This window comes from Mustela nivalis, assembly GCF_964662115.1.
Source record: "Mustela nivalis genome assembly, chromosome: 10".
Lineage (NCBI taxonomy): Eukaryota > Metazoa > Chordata > Mammalia > Carnivora > Mustelidae > Mustela > Mustela nivalis.
The window spans coordinates 62,933,573-62,951,406 of record NC_139029.1 but is presented as its reverse complement, the minus strand read 5'-3'; the positions used below and the strand labels follow the sequence as shown (position 1 = coordinate 62,951,406).

The 17,834-nt window shown below is 37.3% G+C and overlaps 1 protein-coding gene across 4 annotated transcripts in view; it reads left to right on the top strand.

The window, feature by feature from the left end:
• Window positions 1-17,834, top strand: part of USP33 (ubiquitin specific peptidase 33) — a 53,506-nt gene that overhangs the window by 3,272 nt on the left and 32,400 nt on the right. For 2 of the 4 annotated variants that reach the window (XM_082686621.1, XM_082686620.1), the window contains exons 2-5: window positions 11,857-11,988; window positions 12,182-12,235; window positions 13,538-13,600; window positions 15,260-15,412. In XM_082686621.1, the coding sequence (XP_082542747.1) occupies window positions 11,908-11,988; window positions 12,182-12,235; window positions 13,538-13,600; window positions 15,260-15,412 (351 nt within the window). In that variant the 5' untranslated portion in view covers window positions 11,857-11,907. The remainder of the gene's footprint in view (window positions 1-11,856; window positions 11,989-12,181; window positions 12,236-13,537; window positions 13,601-15,259; window positions 15,413-17,834) is intronic. The other 2 variants (XM_082686623.1, XM_082686622.1) reach the window with 1 other exon arrangement.

Genomic DNA, 17,834 nt, shown 5'->3' with positions numbered 1-17,834 from the left:
AGACCAGGAGATTCCTTGGGCAGCTTTAGGTAATATCCATAGCATTATTACTTTTGTGGTCCTTGTAGTTTCTCTGAAGTGCTATCTTGAAAGCAGGCCTTTAGATAAAAACATTGGTGCAGAGGGGCCTGGCTGGCTCAGTTGGTAGAACATGTGAATCTTGATCTTAGGGTCATGAGTTTGGGCCCCATGTTAAGTAAAGTTACTTAAATTAAAAACAACAGAAAGATGTGAGTTCAGGTGAGATGCTGGAAGCAGCAGTGAGGGAGTGGGTAAAGAGTTAAGGAAGGGAAAAACAGCCAGTGAATGGGGTCTGGTGTGTGTGCAGGGGGGCATTAGTCCTGTGAAGATTTTTGTAGAACTGCTTCAAAATTGTCCTATCAAATGAAGGGAAGTTGAGTTTTTCCCCTTACTTCCAGATCTCTAATAGCTCTAATCATTGAAAATCTTCACCACTGACTGGGATTGCTAATGCTAACTTTCTCCAGTTAACATAAAAAAGAAAGGATTCCTCATACGTAAAAGAAAGGATCATTATGTCCAAATATTTGGAACACATATATCAAGTCTGCCAATCTTTGTCTTCTGTCTAAACATCCTTACTTGAATTATTTTATGTATTTTATTATTATCTCACTCTGTTCAAAGCATGTGATATGTGTTGTTGTTTTTTTTTCTTTTTAAAGATTTATTTATTTGAGAGAGAGTATATACACAACCATGCAGGAGTCAGGGGAGGGGAAGAGGGAGAGAATATTCAAGCAGACTCCCTGCTGAGCGCAGAGCCTGAGGCAGCTAGATCTCAAGACCCATGAGATTGTGACCTCAGCCGAAATCAAGTCAGAGGCCTCGCAGACTGTGCTAACCCAGTGCCCCAGCACTTTACATGTACTTTATATATACCCCAGGACTCCATGAGGTAGATAATTATGCTCATTCCAGTTTTTTAGATGAGGGAATTGAAGCACAGAGAAATAACTTAATCCCCGGTCAGAAACCTAGGAAATAGAACCCAAGTAGCCTTGTTCTAGGAAATACTCTTAGCCACAGTGTTGTCTTATCAGATAGTTTTCAAATTACTTATTTTTAAGGATTTCTATGGAAGGTATTCTTATTCTGTAGCTTTTAGTATTCTTTATAAATAAAATATCCCAGATATAATCTAGTTAATTCTTTTTTAAAAAAGATTTTATTTATTTATGACAGAGATAGCAAGAGAGAACACAAGCATGGGGGAGCTGGAGGGGAAGAAGTAAGCTCCCCACTGAGCAGGGAGCCCAGTATGGGGCTTGATCACAGGACACTGGGATCCTGACCTGAGCTGAAGGCAGTCTTAAGGACTGAACAAACCAGTTGCCCTATATAATCTAGTTTGTGAATATGATAAGGCTGATTCCTCTTTTTATTCTGAAACCTTTTGATAAATTGAGTAAGAATTGCACTATTGTTCCATGCATCTGCTAGAGTCTGGATTCTAAACAACTTGAAACCCTTTTAGTGTCACTTTAAACAGTAGATGCTGTGAACCCTGATAGAGAATATGGTATGATCATCTTCGTTAATTTTAGTTTATTTTTCCAAATAGTTTATTTCTTCTTTAAAAACTGTTACTTTCAGGGTCACCTGGGTGGCACAGATGGTTAAGCATTTGCCTTCCGGTCAGGTCCTGATCTCCAGGTTCTAGGATCCAGCCCCTCTTCACTCTCCCTGCTCAGTGGGGAGCCTGCCTTTCCCTCTCCCCTTGGCTCTCCCCACTACTTGTACTCTCTCTCAAATAAATGAAATCTTAAAAAGAGAACAACTATTTTCAGTTAATTTTTTTATTGTTTTTAATGTTAATTTCAGTATAGTTAACATATAATGGTATATTAATTTCAGGCGTACAATGTAGCAATTCAAAATTCTATACATCCTAAGTGTATTCTTTACTCTCCATTATCTGTAAAAAACATTCACAGTTAAAACATGGGGCTTAAATTTACAACCCTGAGATTAAGAGTTGCATACTCTACCTACTGAGCCAGCCAGGCACCCCTAAAAAAACTTAATTTTTATAATTTTATAACTAGATTTCACAAGCCTGCCTTCTGTGCCTTTATCCAGATTTTTGTTAAAAATACAAACAGTTCTGCCACCTGCTAGTGAAGACTTTCTGGATTTGTATCAATCTTCTCTAAAACTATTAAATTATTTACCAGTTTTCCTGAAGTAAATTTTTTCCCATGGTTGCTTGAATCTGACTATAAATAGCTTTACCTTTGACAATAGACCAGATAATGGAATGTATACAGTTTCTCAACATTAGAAGGTTCTTATTAGGCCACCAACTATGCCCTGATTTGTAACAAATAATAATAACATAGGTCCCTATGCTTTTCCTAAAATTTGAATATGTGCTCTTCTTCTTATTTGGATGGCATGGGCAGAATTTTGGGCATGAAACTTGATGGTACAGCCAAGGTATTCCCTCTTTCACCCAGCTTAAAAGTAGTATTTTCAGAAGCAGTTTTGAATCTGCAGATGGGCAATTGAGCTGTAAATTATAGAACATGAATTCAACATTTTTTAGTTGGGGTTATTGCCATCATTATAAGGCTGAGAAAATTTCAAATAAGTCTAGTTAGTGTAGATAGAGGAAAAGGTTGCCAGATAAAAGATTGCAAAAGTAAGGACAAATTGAGGTCAGTTATGGAAAGCCTTAATTTCCATGCAGAGCTTGAATTTTCTTGTGGTCCCTGGTGATTCCTATCCTGTGAACCACAAGCTTCTGGAGGAATCTCAGAGTTTTGTGGGTTCTACATCTATATACTGAACGAAAGGCATTTTCATGTACATTTATTTTCACTGCCTTTGTGTTGTCTCTCTTTTCTAATGCCTAGTACCTGTCTTCCCTGGACAAACTGTCAAACCAGAATGAAAACACGCATGCTGCCTTTCTTTTGGTATATATCGGAGAAGAAATTGAAGTAGCTTGAACCCCTGTTGCCTTGCCCTATGGTGTCTAAATATCCTACTCTCAATAAATCTTTATCAAAAAAAGGAATAAAAGAATGATTTTATTATCATAGTGAATTAATTGAGTAAAACTAGGTAACTATTAAAAGCCTGTTTAGGTAGTGTTATGTTTAATTATAAGGAATACTAAATTGCCTTGGTACAAATTACCAGCTTTTGTTTACATGTACTAGTTCTCATTAAATTATTTAGATACCAAAAAATTAATACCAGAATCCAGAACAGAAAGTACTTAATCTTTTCCCAGTCTTTATTTCTTTGCTCTGAAGCAAAAGAGTATGTATCCTTAAGTAACTATATTTTTATAGGTCTACATCCAGATACATTGTGCTCTAATGCAGGTTTTAAATTTTTACTTTAGTGGTTTCATTTAGTATGTATTATTCTGTATCTTCTTTTTTTCTAACCCAACATTTGTGTACTTTAGATCTATTCCCTGTTGATAAATTATCCATCCATTTCAAGTGGTCAAACTGTTGTGTAGTATTTATAAATTTGTGAATGTACCTTTATATATCCATTCTTCTAATGATGGACTTAAAACATTCTTTTTTTGGACTTAAAACATTTTAAAATCAAAAGCAAGATTAAAACTATCTAGAAAGCTGGGACGCCTGGGTGGCTCAGTTGGTTAAGCAGCTGCCTTCGGCTCAGGTCATGATCCCAGCGTCCTGGGATCAAGTCCCACATCCGGCTCCTTGCTGAGCAGGGAGCCTGCTTCTCCCTCTGCCTCTGCCTGCCATTCTGTCTGCCTGTGCTCGCTCTCTCCCCCCCCTCTCTCTGATAAATAAATAAAATCTTAAAAAAAAAAACTATCTAGAAAGCAATAAGAAAATTTCCGTTTAATTGGGCAATATTGGTATTTAGAGGAAAATGGATCCTAAGTAAATACTTTCATTAAGTTAAAAAAAAAAGGAATTGAATACTCATATTTAGGGATTAAGAAAATAAAACCAAAACCAAGTAGGACATGGAAATTAAAGATAAAACTGTAATTAATGGAGTTGGAAACAACAGAACAAAAATAGTGGAAAGGATAAATTGCAAAGCTGATTCTTTGCAAAGCTCAATGAACTAGATAAAAAGGAATGAGAAAGGAAACAGCAAAGACACATGTATAGGAGAGATTAATGGAATGTTATGCAGATTTTTAAAAAAGATTTTATTTATTTATCAGGGTGCGCACGTGCACAGGCAGGCAGAGTGGTGGCGAAGACAGAGAGAGAAGCAGGCTCCCCACTGAGCAAGGAGCCCAATGCAGGACTTGATCCCAGGACTCTGGGATCACGACCTGAGCCGAAGGCAGCGGTTAACCAATTGAGCCACCCAGGCGTCCCATGTTATGCAGATTTTGACAGTATTACATGCACGCTATGATGTCAGGTTGAAAATTGAGAGGGCATGCATGATTTAATAGCAAAATATAAATTAGTAAATTTGATCCAAGAAGTGAAAAACTTGAATTGACCCATTCCCACTAAAGGGTCAAAAGATGATTGAAGGTATATCCTCCAAAGATGCACCATAGCAGATAATTTCACAACTGAGTTTCATTTAATTTGTAAAGAACATACAATAATGATAAATAATAAAACCTTTTCTATGGTAAAGAAGATGCAAAGCTACTGAAATATTCTACAATATTCTTCCAATGGATTGGGAATGTAAAGTGGTGTAGCCACTATGGCTGCTGGTATATATGTGTACATGTAGTATGGTGATTCCTCAAAAACTTAAAAATAGAATTACCATATGATCCAGCAATTTTTTTTGAAAGATTTTATTTGGCAGACAGCAAGAGCAGGAACACAAGCGGAGTGGGGGAGGGAAAGTAGGCTTCACGCTGGGCAGGGAGCCTGACTCAGGGCTCGATCCCAGGACCCTGAGATCATGCCCTGAGCCGGAGGCAGATGCCCAATCGTTGAGCCATACCAGCAGTTTTTTTTAAAGTTTATTTATTTAAGTAGTCTCCCACCCAATGTGGGACTGAAAGTCAGAACCTTAAGATAAGAGTTGCCTGCTCTACCAACTGAGTCAGCCAGGCACCCCCGTCCAGGAATTTCACTTCTGGATATCTACCCAAAAGAAGTAAAAGCAAGGACTTGAAGAGATAGTGTACAGCTGCATTCTTGGTAACTTTATTCACAATAGCCAAAAGTTGGAAGCAACCCAAAGTCCAATGATGGGTGAATGAATTAACAAAATGTGGTATATACACGCACCACTGAATGTTATTCAGCCTGGAAAAGAAAGGAAATTCTGATATGCTTACAAAATGGATGAATCTTTAGGACATTAGGCTAAGTGAAATAATGTCATCACAAAGACATACTGTATAATTCCACTAAAAATGTCATTGGACCCCCAAACGAGTCAAATTCATAGTGAAAAGTAAAATGGTGGTTGCCAAGGGCTGATGGGAGGTTGAATGGAGAGTTTCTATTTAATGACTGTGGAATTTCAGTTTTGCAAGTTGAAAAGAGTTCTGGATATTGGTTTACAACAATGTGAAAGTTGTACAATGTTGGTTGTACAACAGTGTGAATGTTGTGTAGTGTTGCTCAACTGTACACTTAGAAATGGCGGGGCGCCTGGGTGGCTCAGTGGGTTGAGCCTCTGCCTTCGGCTGGGGTCATAATCCCAGGGTCCTGGGATCGAGCCCCGCATTGGGCTCTCTGCTCAGCAGGGAGCCAGCTTCGCTCTCTCTCTCTCTGCCTGCCTCTCTGCCTGCTTGTGATCACTGTCTGTCAAATAAATAAATAAAAAATCTTAAAAAAAAAAAAAAAGGAATGGCTCTAAGATGATAAATCTGTTTGTATTTCATCAAAATTAAAAACTTAAATCGTTTGAAGAAATATTTGCAGTGTAGAAATTCTGTTTGAATCCAGAAGATATAATTAATTTTACAAGAAGAGATTATGGACCCAGGCAGTAAAAAAAAAAAAAAAAAGACAAAGGTCATAGAAGCAGTTAATGAAAGAGCAAATCTAGGAGTCCATAAAACTTAGGAAAAGGCACTCAAACTCAATGGTTGTCAAGTAATACAAATTAAAATACTAGTGAATTCTTTTTTAAAAAATATTTTATTTATTTATTTGACAGAGATCACAAGTAGGTAGAGAGGCAGGTGGGTAGAGAGGAAGGGAAGCAGGCTCCCTGCCAAGCAGTGAGCCCGACACGGGCTCCATCCCAAGACCCTGAGATCAAAACCTGAGCCCAAGGCAGAGGCTTTAACTTGCTGAGCCACCCAGGCGCCCCAGTGAATTCTAACAATGTGCCTAATAAATGGTAAAAGTAAAAAAAACTTTTTGTTTTGTTTTTGCTCGTACAGAAAATGGTGTTGCTGTGCAGAAAATGGTATATTCCCTTATTAGTGGAGATGTGAGTTGTATAATTTTTGAAATGGGATCTTGCGAAATCTGTTTTTACAAACTGGCCCGTATTAAGATTATGTGGGTTTTTTTTTTTTTAAACACTTCTGTTTTTTTTTTTTTTTAAAGATTTTATTTATTTATTTGACAGAGAGAGATCACAAGTAGGCAGAGAGGCAGGCAGAGACAGAGAGAGGAGGAAGCAGGCAGGCTCCCCGCTGAGCAGAGAGCCCGATGCGGGACTCGATCCCAGAACCCTGAGATCATGACCGAAGCTGAAGGCAGTGGCTCAATCCACAGAGCCACCCAGGCGCCCAACACTTCTGTTTTTTTAAGTAATCTTTATGCGTAATGTAGGGCTTAAACTCAGAATCTCAGGTTCAAGAGTCTCACACACTGCTGACTGAACCAGCCAAGAATCCCAAGGTCATATGGTTATTTTTAATGGCAGAATATGGAAACAAAGAGAATATTCATCTCTGGAAGAATTAATTGCATAATTTATGCATTGCGTGCATCATGACATATGTGTATCCAAGAAAAAGCTGAGAGAGGGGGATGTCTGTATTGTTGGCCAAAAAAGGCCATATAGGTCTCTAAGATTTCTATATTTGATTTTATGAGCATGAAAAGATTTTGAAGCATATACGTAGGTTTTGTAGTGCAGATATGCTGGTAATAAATTCTTTCAGCATTTTTATTTTGTTTTATTTTTTTCAGAGATTTTTTATTTGAGAGAGAGTGAGCAGAGCATGCTGGAGAGATCATGAGGGGGTGCTGCGGAGGGAGAAGGAGAAGCAGACTCCCCATTGAGCAGGAAACCTGAGGCAGGCTCAATCCCAGGATCCTGGAATCCTGGGATCATGACCTGAGCCCAAGGCATGACAAGGATGATTAAGCCATCCAGACATCCCACTTTCAGCATTTTTATAAGAGGTCCTTATTTTACCTTTATTTAGAAAGCTGTTTTCCTAGGTATGGAGTAGTGATTTGACAGTGATCTTTCAATACTATGCACGTTTCTCTATCTTCTGGCTTGCTTTGTTTCTAGCATATGTTATTGGCCTGTCTTGGCTACTTTGAGGATAGTGTTTTTATTACTGGTTTTAACCAACTTCTTTGTTTTTAGCCACACCTCGCCTGTCCGGCAGCCCCGTGGAGGGTGTGGTGGGGAAACCAATAGCCTGCACTGTCCCCCTTAAGTGATTTGTTTTTGATGTGTCATAGTGTAATTTTCATGTGTCTTGTGCTTTGAATTCGTTGTGTTGCTTTAATTTGTACGATTTTAGTATTTATCAGATTGATACTTTTGTATCCAACCGAGTGATACTCTCGTTTAATTTTCTCAGTCTTTTTCTGTATTTCAATTTGTAGTGTAGTTTCTCTTTAAAATGTGCATCCTTGGGGCACCTGGTGGCTCAGGTGTAGAGTATCTGACTCTTGATCTCAGCTCAGGGCTTGATCTCATACCATGAGCTCAAGCCGTGTATTGGGCTCCAGCTGGGCCTGGGGCCTACTGAATGAATGAATGAATGAATAAATAATAAATAAAGTATATCCTTTATCCTGTCATCTGTGTTATTTCTGGATGTCTTTTTTTCCTTGCTGAGGATCTGATTTTTCTTCATTTATCTTGTAATTTTTTTGAATTATAAAAGATTTTATAACTGAATGATGACAAAATATGATACAGAGCAACATAAATATGGTTACTGCCCCATGGACATCTTCATAGCACAGAGGCATTTCAAGGGAGTGGGCTTAAGACATCAGATGGGTGCCTTGAAAACGAGGGCAGATGAACAGGAGATGTGCAGTCATGCTGGACAAAATTATTTCTCAATACTTTTTTTTTAGTGTTATTTTTTTAAAGTTAATTTCAATTAATTAATATGTAATGTATTATCAGTTTCAGAGGTAGACTTCAGTAATCCATCAGTCTTATGTAATACCCAGTGCTCAGTGTATCATGTGCCCTCCTTAATGTTCATTACCAAGTTGCCCCAACCCCCCACTCCCCTCCCTGGAGGGAAATAAACCCTCAGTTTATTTCCTATGATTATTAGAGTCTCTTCTGGTTTGTCTCCCTCTCTGATTTCGTCTTGTTTTACTTTTTCCTTTCTTCCCCTATGATCCTTTGCCTTGTTTCTCAAATTCCATATATCAGTGAGATTATATGATAATTGTCTTTCTTTGATTGACTTATTTTGGTTAGCATAATACTCAAGTTCCATCCAAGTCATGGCAGATGGCAAGATTTCATTTTATTAATTGCTGAATAGTATTCCATTGTATATATATACCGCATCTTCTTTTTTTGTTTGTTTTCTGTTTTTTTTTTTTTTTTTTTTTAATTTCTTTAAATATTCTTAGGTTTGTTCTGGGACACAGTTAAGTGTCTTGGGAGTAGTTTGGCACAGTAATACTTGTTTTGAGCTTTTAAAAGGCAGAACAAAAGTAGCTTTAGTCTAGGGGTACTTTATTTCCTATTACTGAGGAAATCCCCTCTGATTACTTTATTCCTTCTATATTATGAAGGCTTTAAACTGTTACTGTTGCGGGTGGCACAGACAAATCTGTGTTGGCTGTGAGGATTGTTCTACATATTCCCTTCCAGTACATTCCCTTGCTTAGGGTAGTTTAATCACATGTACATGCATGCTTATCAGTTCTCAGCTGAAAACCTAACAGTAGCCCTCTACAAATCTCTTGAGTTTATTTAGTTGCTTCTTCTCTGTTACTCTGCCTTATGAATTCTAGCCCCCTTGGCCTTTCTGCATTTTCAGCTCTGTCCCTTCAACTCAAGGGGATTGCTGGACTCTGTTTTCTCCTATATATACTATGGCCTAGAAGTTCTTTCTAGGCAGTAAGGTGGGGTAGTTGCCATGTTGCCTATTGTCTGATGTTTGATAACCATTGTTTTATATACATTGTCTGGCTTTTTAGTTTATTAAGGTGAGAGTGTAAATCTATTTCCTGTTACTCCATAATGGGCTGGCAGTAGAGATAATTGGTTGAGAGGAAAGAAATATCTAAGCACAAAAGGAAGCGAGAGGTGGGGAAGATTACCAAACATCCTAAAACATAAGTAGGAAATGGAAAATATTAACAGTTATTTTAAGTTTAGCTTCATGCATCTGAAAGTCTGGAGCATGGCTGTTTAATCTTATGTAATAATGTAATGTTTAACGACCTCTTATTTTAGAAAGCAAGTGCATGTACATACACATAAGCGTGGGGAGGGGCAGAGGGAAAGAATCTCTAGCAAACTTCCTGCTGAGAGTGGAGCCTGATGCAGGGCTCGATCTCATGATCCTGAGATCATGACTTAAGTGGAAATCAAGAGTCAGATGCTTTACTGACTGAGCCATCTAGGCATCCCTAATTTTATGTAATAATATGTTTAGAAATAACTGTTTATTCACTGTTAACCCCCAGGGTGATTTCCTTTGCATTTTATAGGTTGCAAGATAATTTTGGACTATTTTATTTAATTGAAACTTTTTGTTTAATGTATTTAGTAATGTGGTAATATTTTAGCATTTATAAGTGTTTATTCTTTCCTAGTAAGTTCTTATATTTTCCCAAATAGAGTTCTGAAAACCCAAAGATAAACCAAGGGCATGGAAAGCCTTATTATTAAGAATGTACATTCAAAGAAGATCTAGAAGTATAGAATTTTAAACTTGAGACTTTTACTTGGAAATCACTTTACTTGAACCAATCAGAAGATTTCTATGTATAGAATGCTATATGTCAGTTAGCTCCATGATTCATTAGATTTACAGTGGAGTTAGATAAAATTTAGTGACATTGTAATATTCCTAGCATTCTTTTTTTCAGTTATATTTGTAATATTGTGATATCTTAGAGGTCTTTAAGTATATTGGTAACTTTCTGCCTTCTGTTTAGTTTAATGGAGTTGAGGAAATTTTTGAAGAATATTAGGAAAATTGTAATTTCTATGGGAAACTGAGTCTTAAACTTATGGTCTTATGGGGAAGACAGGTATGAGACCTTACTGGTCATATAAAAAAAGTATATAACGAGATGCTGCAGAATGCCTAATGAAATTTTATGTCCTTGTGTATGTATAGTTGTGTGTGTATGTACACACTTGACATGTACTACCTCATTTAATCCTTCAAATACCCCCATAAGTTAGTTATGCCATTCTGCTCTTATTGGTATCTTCAATTCTATTTGACTTCAGAGTCTTCCTCCTATCTATGAGATACATAGGTGGATTGAAATCCTTGTTCTGCCAAGTGCTGACAATGGGAAGTCAGTCAGATTTGCTTCTCTTAGCCGTATGTGAAATGAAGATAATAATGGTACTCTGCCTCAGGGTTGTTGAAAGGATCTTGTGATAATGTGGTTTTTACCGTGGGACGATTTTGTCCCTTTGAGGACATAATTTTATACTGTAGTTGCTAAAGCTCAGAATGGTGAGGGTAGAAGCAAGAATGTTGCTAACTACCTTACAATGCACAGTACAAACTCCCACAACAAAGATCTGGTCTAAAATGTTAGTGGTGCCAATGTTGAGAAATTCTGATCTGTGACCATCTTGGTATATTCCTAACATACCAGATAGTTTCATTTATATCATTACTAGGGGCTGCTGCTAGTATGAAAACAAATGTTTCCATTTGACTATTCTTTCCCTTTAATTCCTGTTTTAGCCTATGGGTTAATCTTTAAAAAAAAAAAAAAAAAGGTTACAACTACTTGAATAACTCAAACGTTCCCCCTTTTATTTATATTCTAAAATGTGAAGTGGGAGAGAGAAAGGGAAAAGTAGCAAAAATAATGCAGAAACAAATTTACATTGACACATAGGTATCAGTTTTTTTTTTTTTTTTTTAAAGATCTTACTTATTTATTTGACAGACAGAGATCACAAGTAGGCAGAGAGGCAGGCAGAGAGAAAGGGGGAAGCAGGCTCCCTGCTGAGCAGAGAGCCCGATGTGGGACTCGATCCCAGGACTCTGGGATCATGACCTGAGCCGAAGGCAGAGGCTTTAACCCACTGAGCCACCCAGGCGCCCCCATAGGTATCAGTTTTAATAAAATGTTAATTTTGTAGAGAAATTGTCAGTGTGCGCTTAAATTCTGAAAGTAAGTATATTTGAAAAATATATTCTAGGGTAGACTTGTAAACACATGTACTTACTGTTTTAGCCTTTGTTTATTTTTATTTTTCTTTAAGATTTTATTTATTAGAGAGCACATGTGCCCATGCTTGCACAAAAGTTGAGGGGAGGGACAGAAGGAGAAGGAAAAGCAGACTTCCCATGGAGGGAGCCTGATGCAGGGCTTGATCCAGATCCCATGACCCCAATATCATGACCTGAGCTAAAGGCAGACCTTAACTGACTGAGCCACCCTGGCACCCTGTCATTTATTTTAATCGTTTTTAATATATTAGCATTTTTTAATTAATATTTTTTGGCTATTTGTCCTGTAGGTATTACCTCATTTAGAAATACTTGGGAGACAGGAAAAAATTTCTAACAAAATGGCAGCTTTTCGAAACCATTGTCTGCATTTGGATTCAGTTGGTGAAATAACAAAAGAAGACTTAATACAAAAATCTCATGTAAGATACAGGGTTTTTTCCTTCCTTACAAAATTAGATTGATTTTTCTCCCAAATATGTATTTTCTAAGTAAATTACTACAATACTCTGTTTCATGAGCTCTAATTTTTTTCTGTACTATTACTAGTCAATTGTATGTATTTGGCTGTGTCAATATAATGATAATGTTGTCTATGTGATTTTTGTTTCATAGGGTACTTGTCAGGATTGTAAAGTCAGAGGACCAAATCTTTGGGCATGCCTGGAGGTATGTAAGTTTCTTTCCAAAAGTTTAGTATTATAAAAATTTATATCTGAATAAGGTAAATAAGATTTTTTGACACTTAAAATATTTCATAAATGAATATACTTTAAAAAGAGGCGAGGATGCGGAGAAAGGGGAACCCTCCTACACTGTTGGTGGGAATGCAAGCTGGTGCAGCCACTCTGGAAAACAGCATGGAGGTTCCTCAAAATGTTGAAAATAGAACTGCCCTATGACCCAGCAATTGTACTATTGGGTATTTACCCTAAAGATACAAATGTAGTGATCCAAAGGGGCACGTGCACCCGAATGTTTATAGCAGCAATGTCCACAATAGCCAAACTATGGAAAGAACCTAGATGTCCATCAACAGATGAATGGATCAAGAAGATGTGATATATATACACAATGGAATACTATGCAGCCATCAAAAGAAATGAAATCTTGCCATTTGCGACAGCATGGATGGAACTAGAGCGTATCATGCTTAGCGAAATAAGTCAAGCAGAGAAAGACAACTATCATATGATCTCCCTGATATGAGGAAGTGGTGATGCAACATGGGGGCTTAAGTGGGTAGGAGAAGAATAAATGAAACAAGATGGGATTGGGAGGGAGACAAACCATAAGTGACTCTTAATCTCACAAAACAAACTGAGGGTTGCTGGGGAGAGGGGGTGGGGAGAAGGGGGTGGGATTATGGACATTGGGGAGGGTATATGCTTTGGTGAGTGCTGTGAAGTGTAAACCTGGTGATTCACAGATCTGTACCCCTGGGGATAAAAATATATGTTTATAAAAAATAAAAAATTTAAAAAAAAGAGCATTACTGATAATAATAAAAATTAAACTAAACTTTAGTGTTTTTTTTTTTTTTTTAAGATTTTACTTATTTATTTGACAGAGAAAGTAGGCAGAGATAGGTGGGGGGGAAGCCCGATGTGGGGCTCGATCTCAGGACCCTGAGACCATGACCTGAGCCAAGGGCAGAGCCTTAATCCACTGAGCCACCCAGGTGCCCCTAAACTTTGGGTTTTTAACTTGTAGTGCTTTTGCAGAATTTTAGTAAATCATTAAAATATTTTGCGCTTGCCTTTATTAGAGGTGACATGGCTTTTAGCTTAGAAATATTCTCATTTTATTCTTCTCTTCCCAATACCTTTTTGTTAAAATAATTGACTGTGTAAAGCCACTTAGTCATGAAGTTAAAACCTGTAATCAAAACTTAATTGTAACTGCAGTGTTATTATACATTTATACATGTTATAAAATGCTTTATTTTTCTTCTTGTGTAATTATTTACAGAATAGATGTTCATATGTTGGTTGTGGTGAATCCCAAGTAGATCATAGCACCATACATTCTCAGGTATGATATAGAAGGTTTTTTTCTATTTATTTCTTTGCTTGCTTGCTTTTTAAGTTTTTATTTTAATTCCGGTTGAAGTATAGTGTTGTATTAGGTTTTGGTGTATAATACAGTGATTTAACAATGGCATATATCACCCTGTGTATAGAAAATTTTCAGGTAGGGTATTTTTTAAGGAGAACCTTAAGGAAAGGGAAAGCAAATATAACATTATTTCAAGTTTTAGTTCAAAATTTTGCCCTTTTTCATATAGAGGTGTTAGCTTATACTTTTTAAAAGGTGGGGAGGGGGATTGCTAAGATCATTATTAGATTGGGGTTGTAATTAAGAGAGTAATGATTTGAGAAGTATGCCTCCTGATACATGAAGATGATAGTTGTAATTTTAGGAGTTGTGAAGATTGAAGTTGAGTGGATGCCTCTGCTTGTGATGGGGCCTGGCTAACTTCAGGTCTCAACTCTTACTACCTTCTCCTGCCTATCCTCTTAACTAGAGTTCCCTTTCTACTTCACCCTGGGGTTTGGTGCTTGTCTCTAATTCTAGCATGCCTCTTTTTAGTATTAGGTAGAACTCCCATTCTAGACTGCAAGTTTCTTGAGAATGAACTGGCTTTTTCACATTGATATTTCTGTCACGTCAATTATTCTCAGTCAGGGTTCTTCAAGAGAATTAATTAAGCCTGAATATCCCAAGGCTCTCAGGCAACATTGTACCTACAAAGGCCGGAGATTTATATATGCAAGATCACACGTTCACTATTCCTTGAGCTGTTTTTTGCTTTGACTTATGTCATTGGGCTCATTCGTTTGCCACTCTGATATTCTAGAATAGTTACTATGCTTTTGTCAATTATTTTCTTATATTACACTTACTTGCTAACTGTAAAGCAGAGTCTTACTCTTGTGTTTGTCTTCATGTTGAACAGTGGTAAAAAAATTACAATAGAATAATTCCTAGAGTAGGGTTACTTTTCACTGTACTTGAGCAATTTACCAAAAGAATGTGTTTTTGGTGTTCCAGTTTTAACTCTTTTGAGTATATTGTTATTCGTCAAAGGCCAGCAGTTTACCTTATGGTTTTTAAAAAGATTTGTTTATTAGAGAGAGAGCACAAGCGAATGAGGGGAGTGGCAGAGGGAGAGAAGACTCCACTGAATACAGAGCTGGATGCAGTGCTCAGTCTTATGAGCCTGAGATCACGATCTGAGCCAAAACCAAGTGTTGGATGCTTAACCGACTGAGCCAAAAGGCACCCCTCTTAAATGATTTTTAAGTTTATTATTCTTCTTATTATTTTTAAATATTTTATTTATTTATTTGACAGGCAGAGTTCACAAGTAGGCAGAGAGGCAGGCAAAGAGGAAGGGAAGCAGATTCCCTGCCGTGCAGAGAGCCTGACCAGGGCTCAGTCCCAGGACCCTGAGATCATGACCTGAGCTGAGGACAGAGGCTTTAACCCACTGAGCCACCCTGCTGCCCCTAAGTTTATTATTTTTTTAGTAATCTCTACACCCAGCATGGGGGTTGAACTCATGACACTGAGATAAGAGTCCCATGCTTCCAACTGAGCCAGTTAGGTGCCCCCTTATATGATCTTTTGAAATGTTTTCAGCTCTCTCTAATTTTGTTTCCTCTTCTCCCCTCCTGTTAAATTATATAGGAGACAAAGCATTATCTAACTGTGAACCTTACCACTCTTCGAGTATGGTGTTATGCTTGCAGCAAAGAAGTATTTTTGGATAGGAAATTAGGAACTCAGCCTTCTTTGCCTCATGTAAGATCACTTCAGCAAACACAAGAAAACAATGTCCAGGTAATAATCTAACTTTATTTAACTAAAGTATCATACATTTTCAGGTAGTGATTTCAGAATTTATCATGTAGTTGAAATTTAAAACAACTGTACCTAATTTGTACTTGAAAAATTTGTGTAATATGCATCTTTTTCTTGATTGAAACACTAAGGCTAGCCTTTGTTCTTTTGTAGAGTAATAGGTTATGGTAAGATCGAAGCCCACCTCTCTAAAGATGGAAAAGCACCTGTTGTGTTTTAAAACTTAAAAAAAAAAGGTTAAAAAAGTATATTTTTTTCTATAAAAAAGTATATACTTTTTTATAAAAAAGTATATCTTTTACTAGCAATCTGGTTCTAGGAGAGAGCGCAGGCCTTTGATAGGGAATTAGAAATACGAATTCAGCTCTTTTTTCATTTCTATCCCTTCTCTGCCCCCATTTATATTACTAGGAACATTTTACTAATTTATCAAAAACCAGATAGGATATCTTAAAGCTTAGCATTCACGTTTGGTTCCAAAATATGTGTGGGCTTGCAAAGATTGGTCACTTAATTTTGAGAATTTAGATTTTATTTATTTATTTGACAGAGAGACAACAAGAGAGGGAACACAAGCAGGTGGAGTGGGGAGGGAGAAGCAGGCTTCCCGGTGAGCAGAGAACATGAGACCAGGCTTGATCCCAGGATCCCGGGATCCTGGATCATGGCCTGAGCTGAAGGCAGATGCTTAACCACTGACCCACCCAGGAGCCCTGATACAGACTCTTCTATTTTTCTTTTGTATCTTTATCATATTTTGAGAATAGGCATTTATGCTAATAAAGTAGCTCGCCATACACATTCTATAACTAAAATGACTAGATTTTAGAGAAGGTTTAACTTGCTGCATTTCTAGTTTTACTGTTGAATGGCTCTAGTGGGTAAATCACCACATTACCATTACTGTTTTTCCCACTGATATTTATCATTCAGAAATGTGGTGTTTTTTTGATTCCTTGATAGTTTGAAAGTAAATTTTTAAAAAATTTTTTTAATTTTTATTTTTTAAAAACTATTTTAAAGATTTTATTTATTTATTTGACAGACAGAGATCACAAGTAGGCAGAGAGGCAGGCAGAGAGAGAGAGGAAGAGAAGCAAGCCCCCTGCTGAGCAGAGAGCCGGATGTGGGGCTCGATCCCAGGACCCTGGGATCATGACCTGAGCCGAAAGCAGAGGCTTTAACCCACTGAGCCACCCAGGCGCCCCGAAAGTAAATTTTTTTAAAAAAGATTTTATTTATTTATTTGAGAGAGAGACATTGAGAGAGAGAGCATGAGAGAGGAGAAGGTCAGAGGGAGAAGCAGACTCCTGGTGGAGCTGGGAACCTGATGTGGGACTTGATTCCTGTACTCTGGGATCATGACCAGAGCCGAAGGCAGTTAGTTGCTTAACCAACTGAGCCACCCAGGTGCCCCGAAAGTAAATTCGTGTGAACATTCTTGCATTACTAACTAAATGTGGTAACAGAGTGTAATCCCATAAGGAACTAATAACAATTTATAAGGGTAGTGCTCAAAGGTGGTTGAAAAAAATAAGTGCAGATGGTTCACGAAAACGAAATATAAGTAAAAACACATTAATAAAATAATCATCCCTGACTTAAGTAAGTTAAAACACCTGTCTGTTGACATTTCTGTATACTCTTTTTTTTTTTTTTTAAAGATTTATTTATTTATCTCAGAGAGAGAGAACAAGCAGAGGGCCAGAGGCAGAGGGAGAGAGAATCCCAAGCAGATTCTCTGCTGAGTGCAGAGGCCAACATGGTGCTCAATCTTAGGACCATGAGATCTCAAACTGAGCCGAAAGCAAGAGTCCATAGTTCAGCCTCCTGTGCCACCCAGGCATCCTGAGATTTCATCCAATGAAATGTTAATAAATGTTGAACCTGGTTGGATAAATATACTGATACTTTTCTGATGGCTTGTCAATAATTCTCTAGTGAGATATATATATAAAACATCAGTCAAAGGCATAAATTTAATTTCATGCAACTTCCTGATCCCATTGTTGAAGAAATTACTCAGAAGAAAAAATGTTATTTGTACAGTTTTTTTTTAGTATAAAATTTCTATGCTATTTGAATCCAACTCATTAGAGCATTAATTATAAAATAATATTGGAAACCATTCAAATGTCATTAGTGCAAGTTTTTTCTGGGAGGTAAAATTTTAAGTGATTTTTTTAAGTCTCTGTACTTAAATATAACTAAGTGAGACTATGGGGCCAACTCAAATGTTCAGTATCTACAGATACCAGGAAAGTAAGGTGAATGTATAAAGTGGGTGGGTATGAAAGTACATATGCATGCATTGTTGAGGTGGAATAAGGCTATAATAAGTTGGAGAAGCCGAGCACATGCTAAGTGCATGCTCCTTCTTCAGTTTCTTCCTTTATCTGAG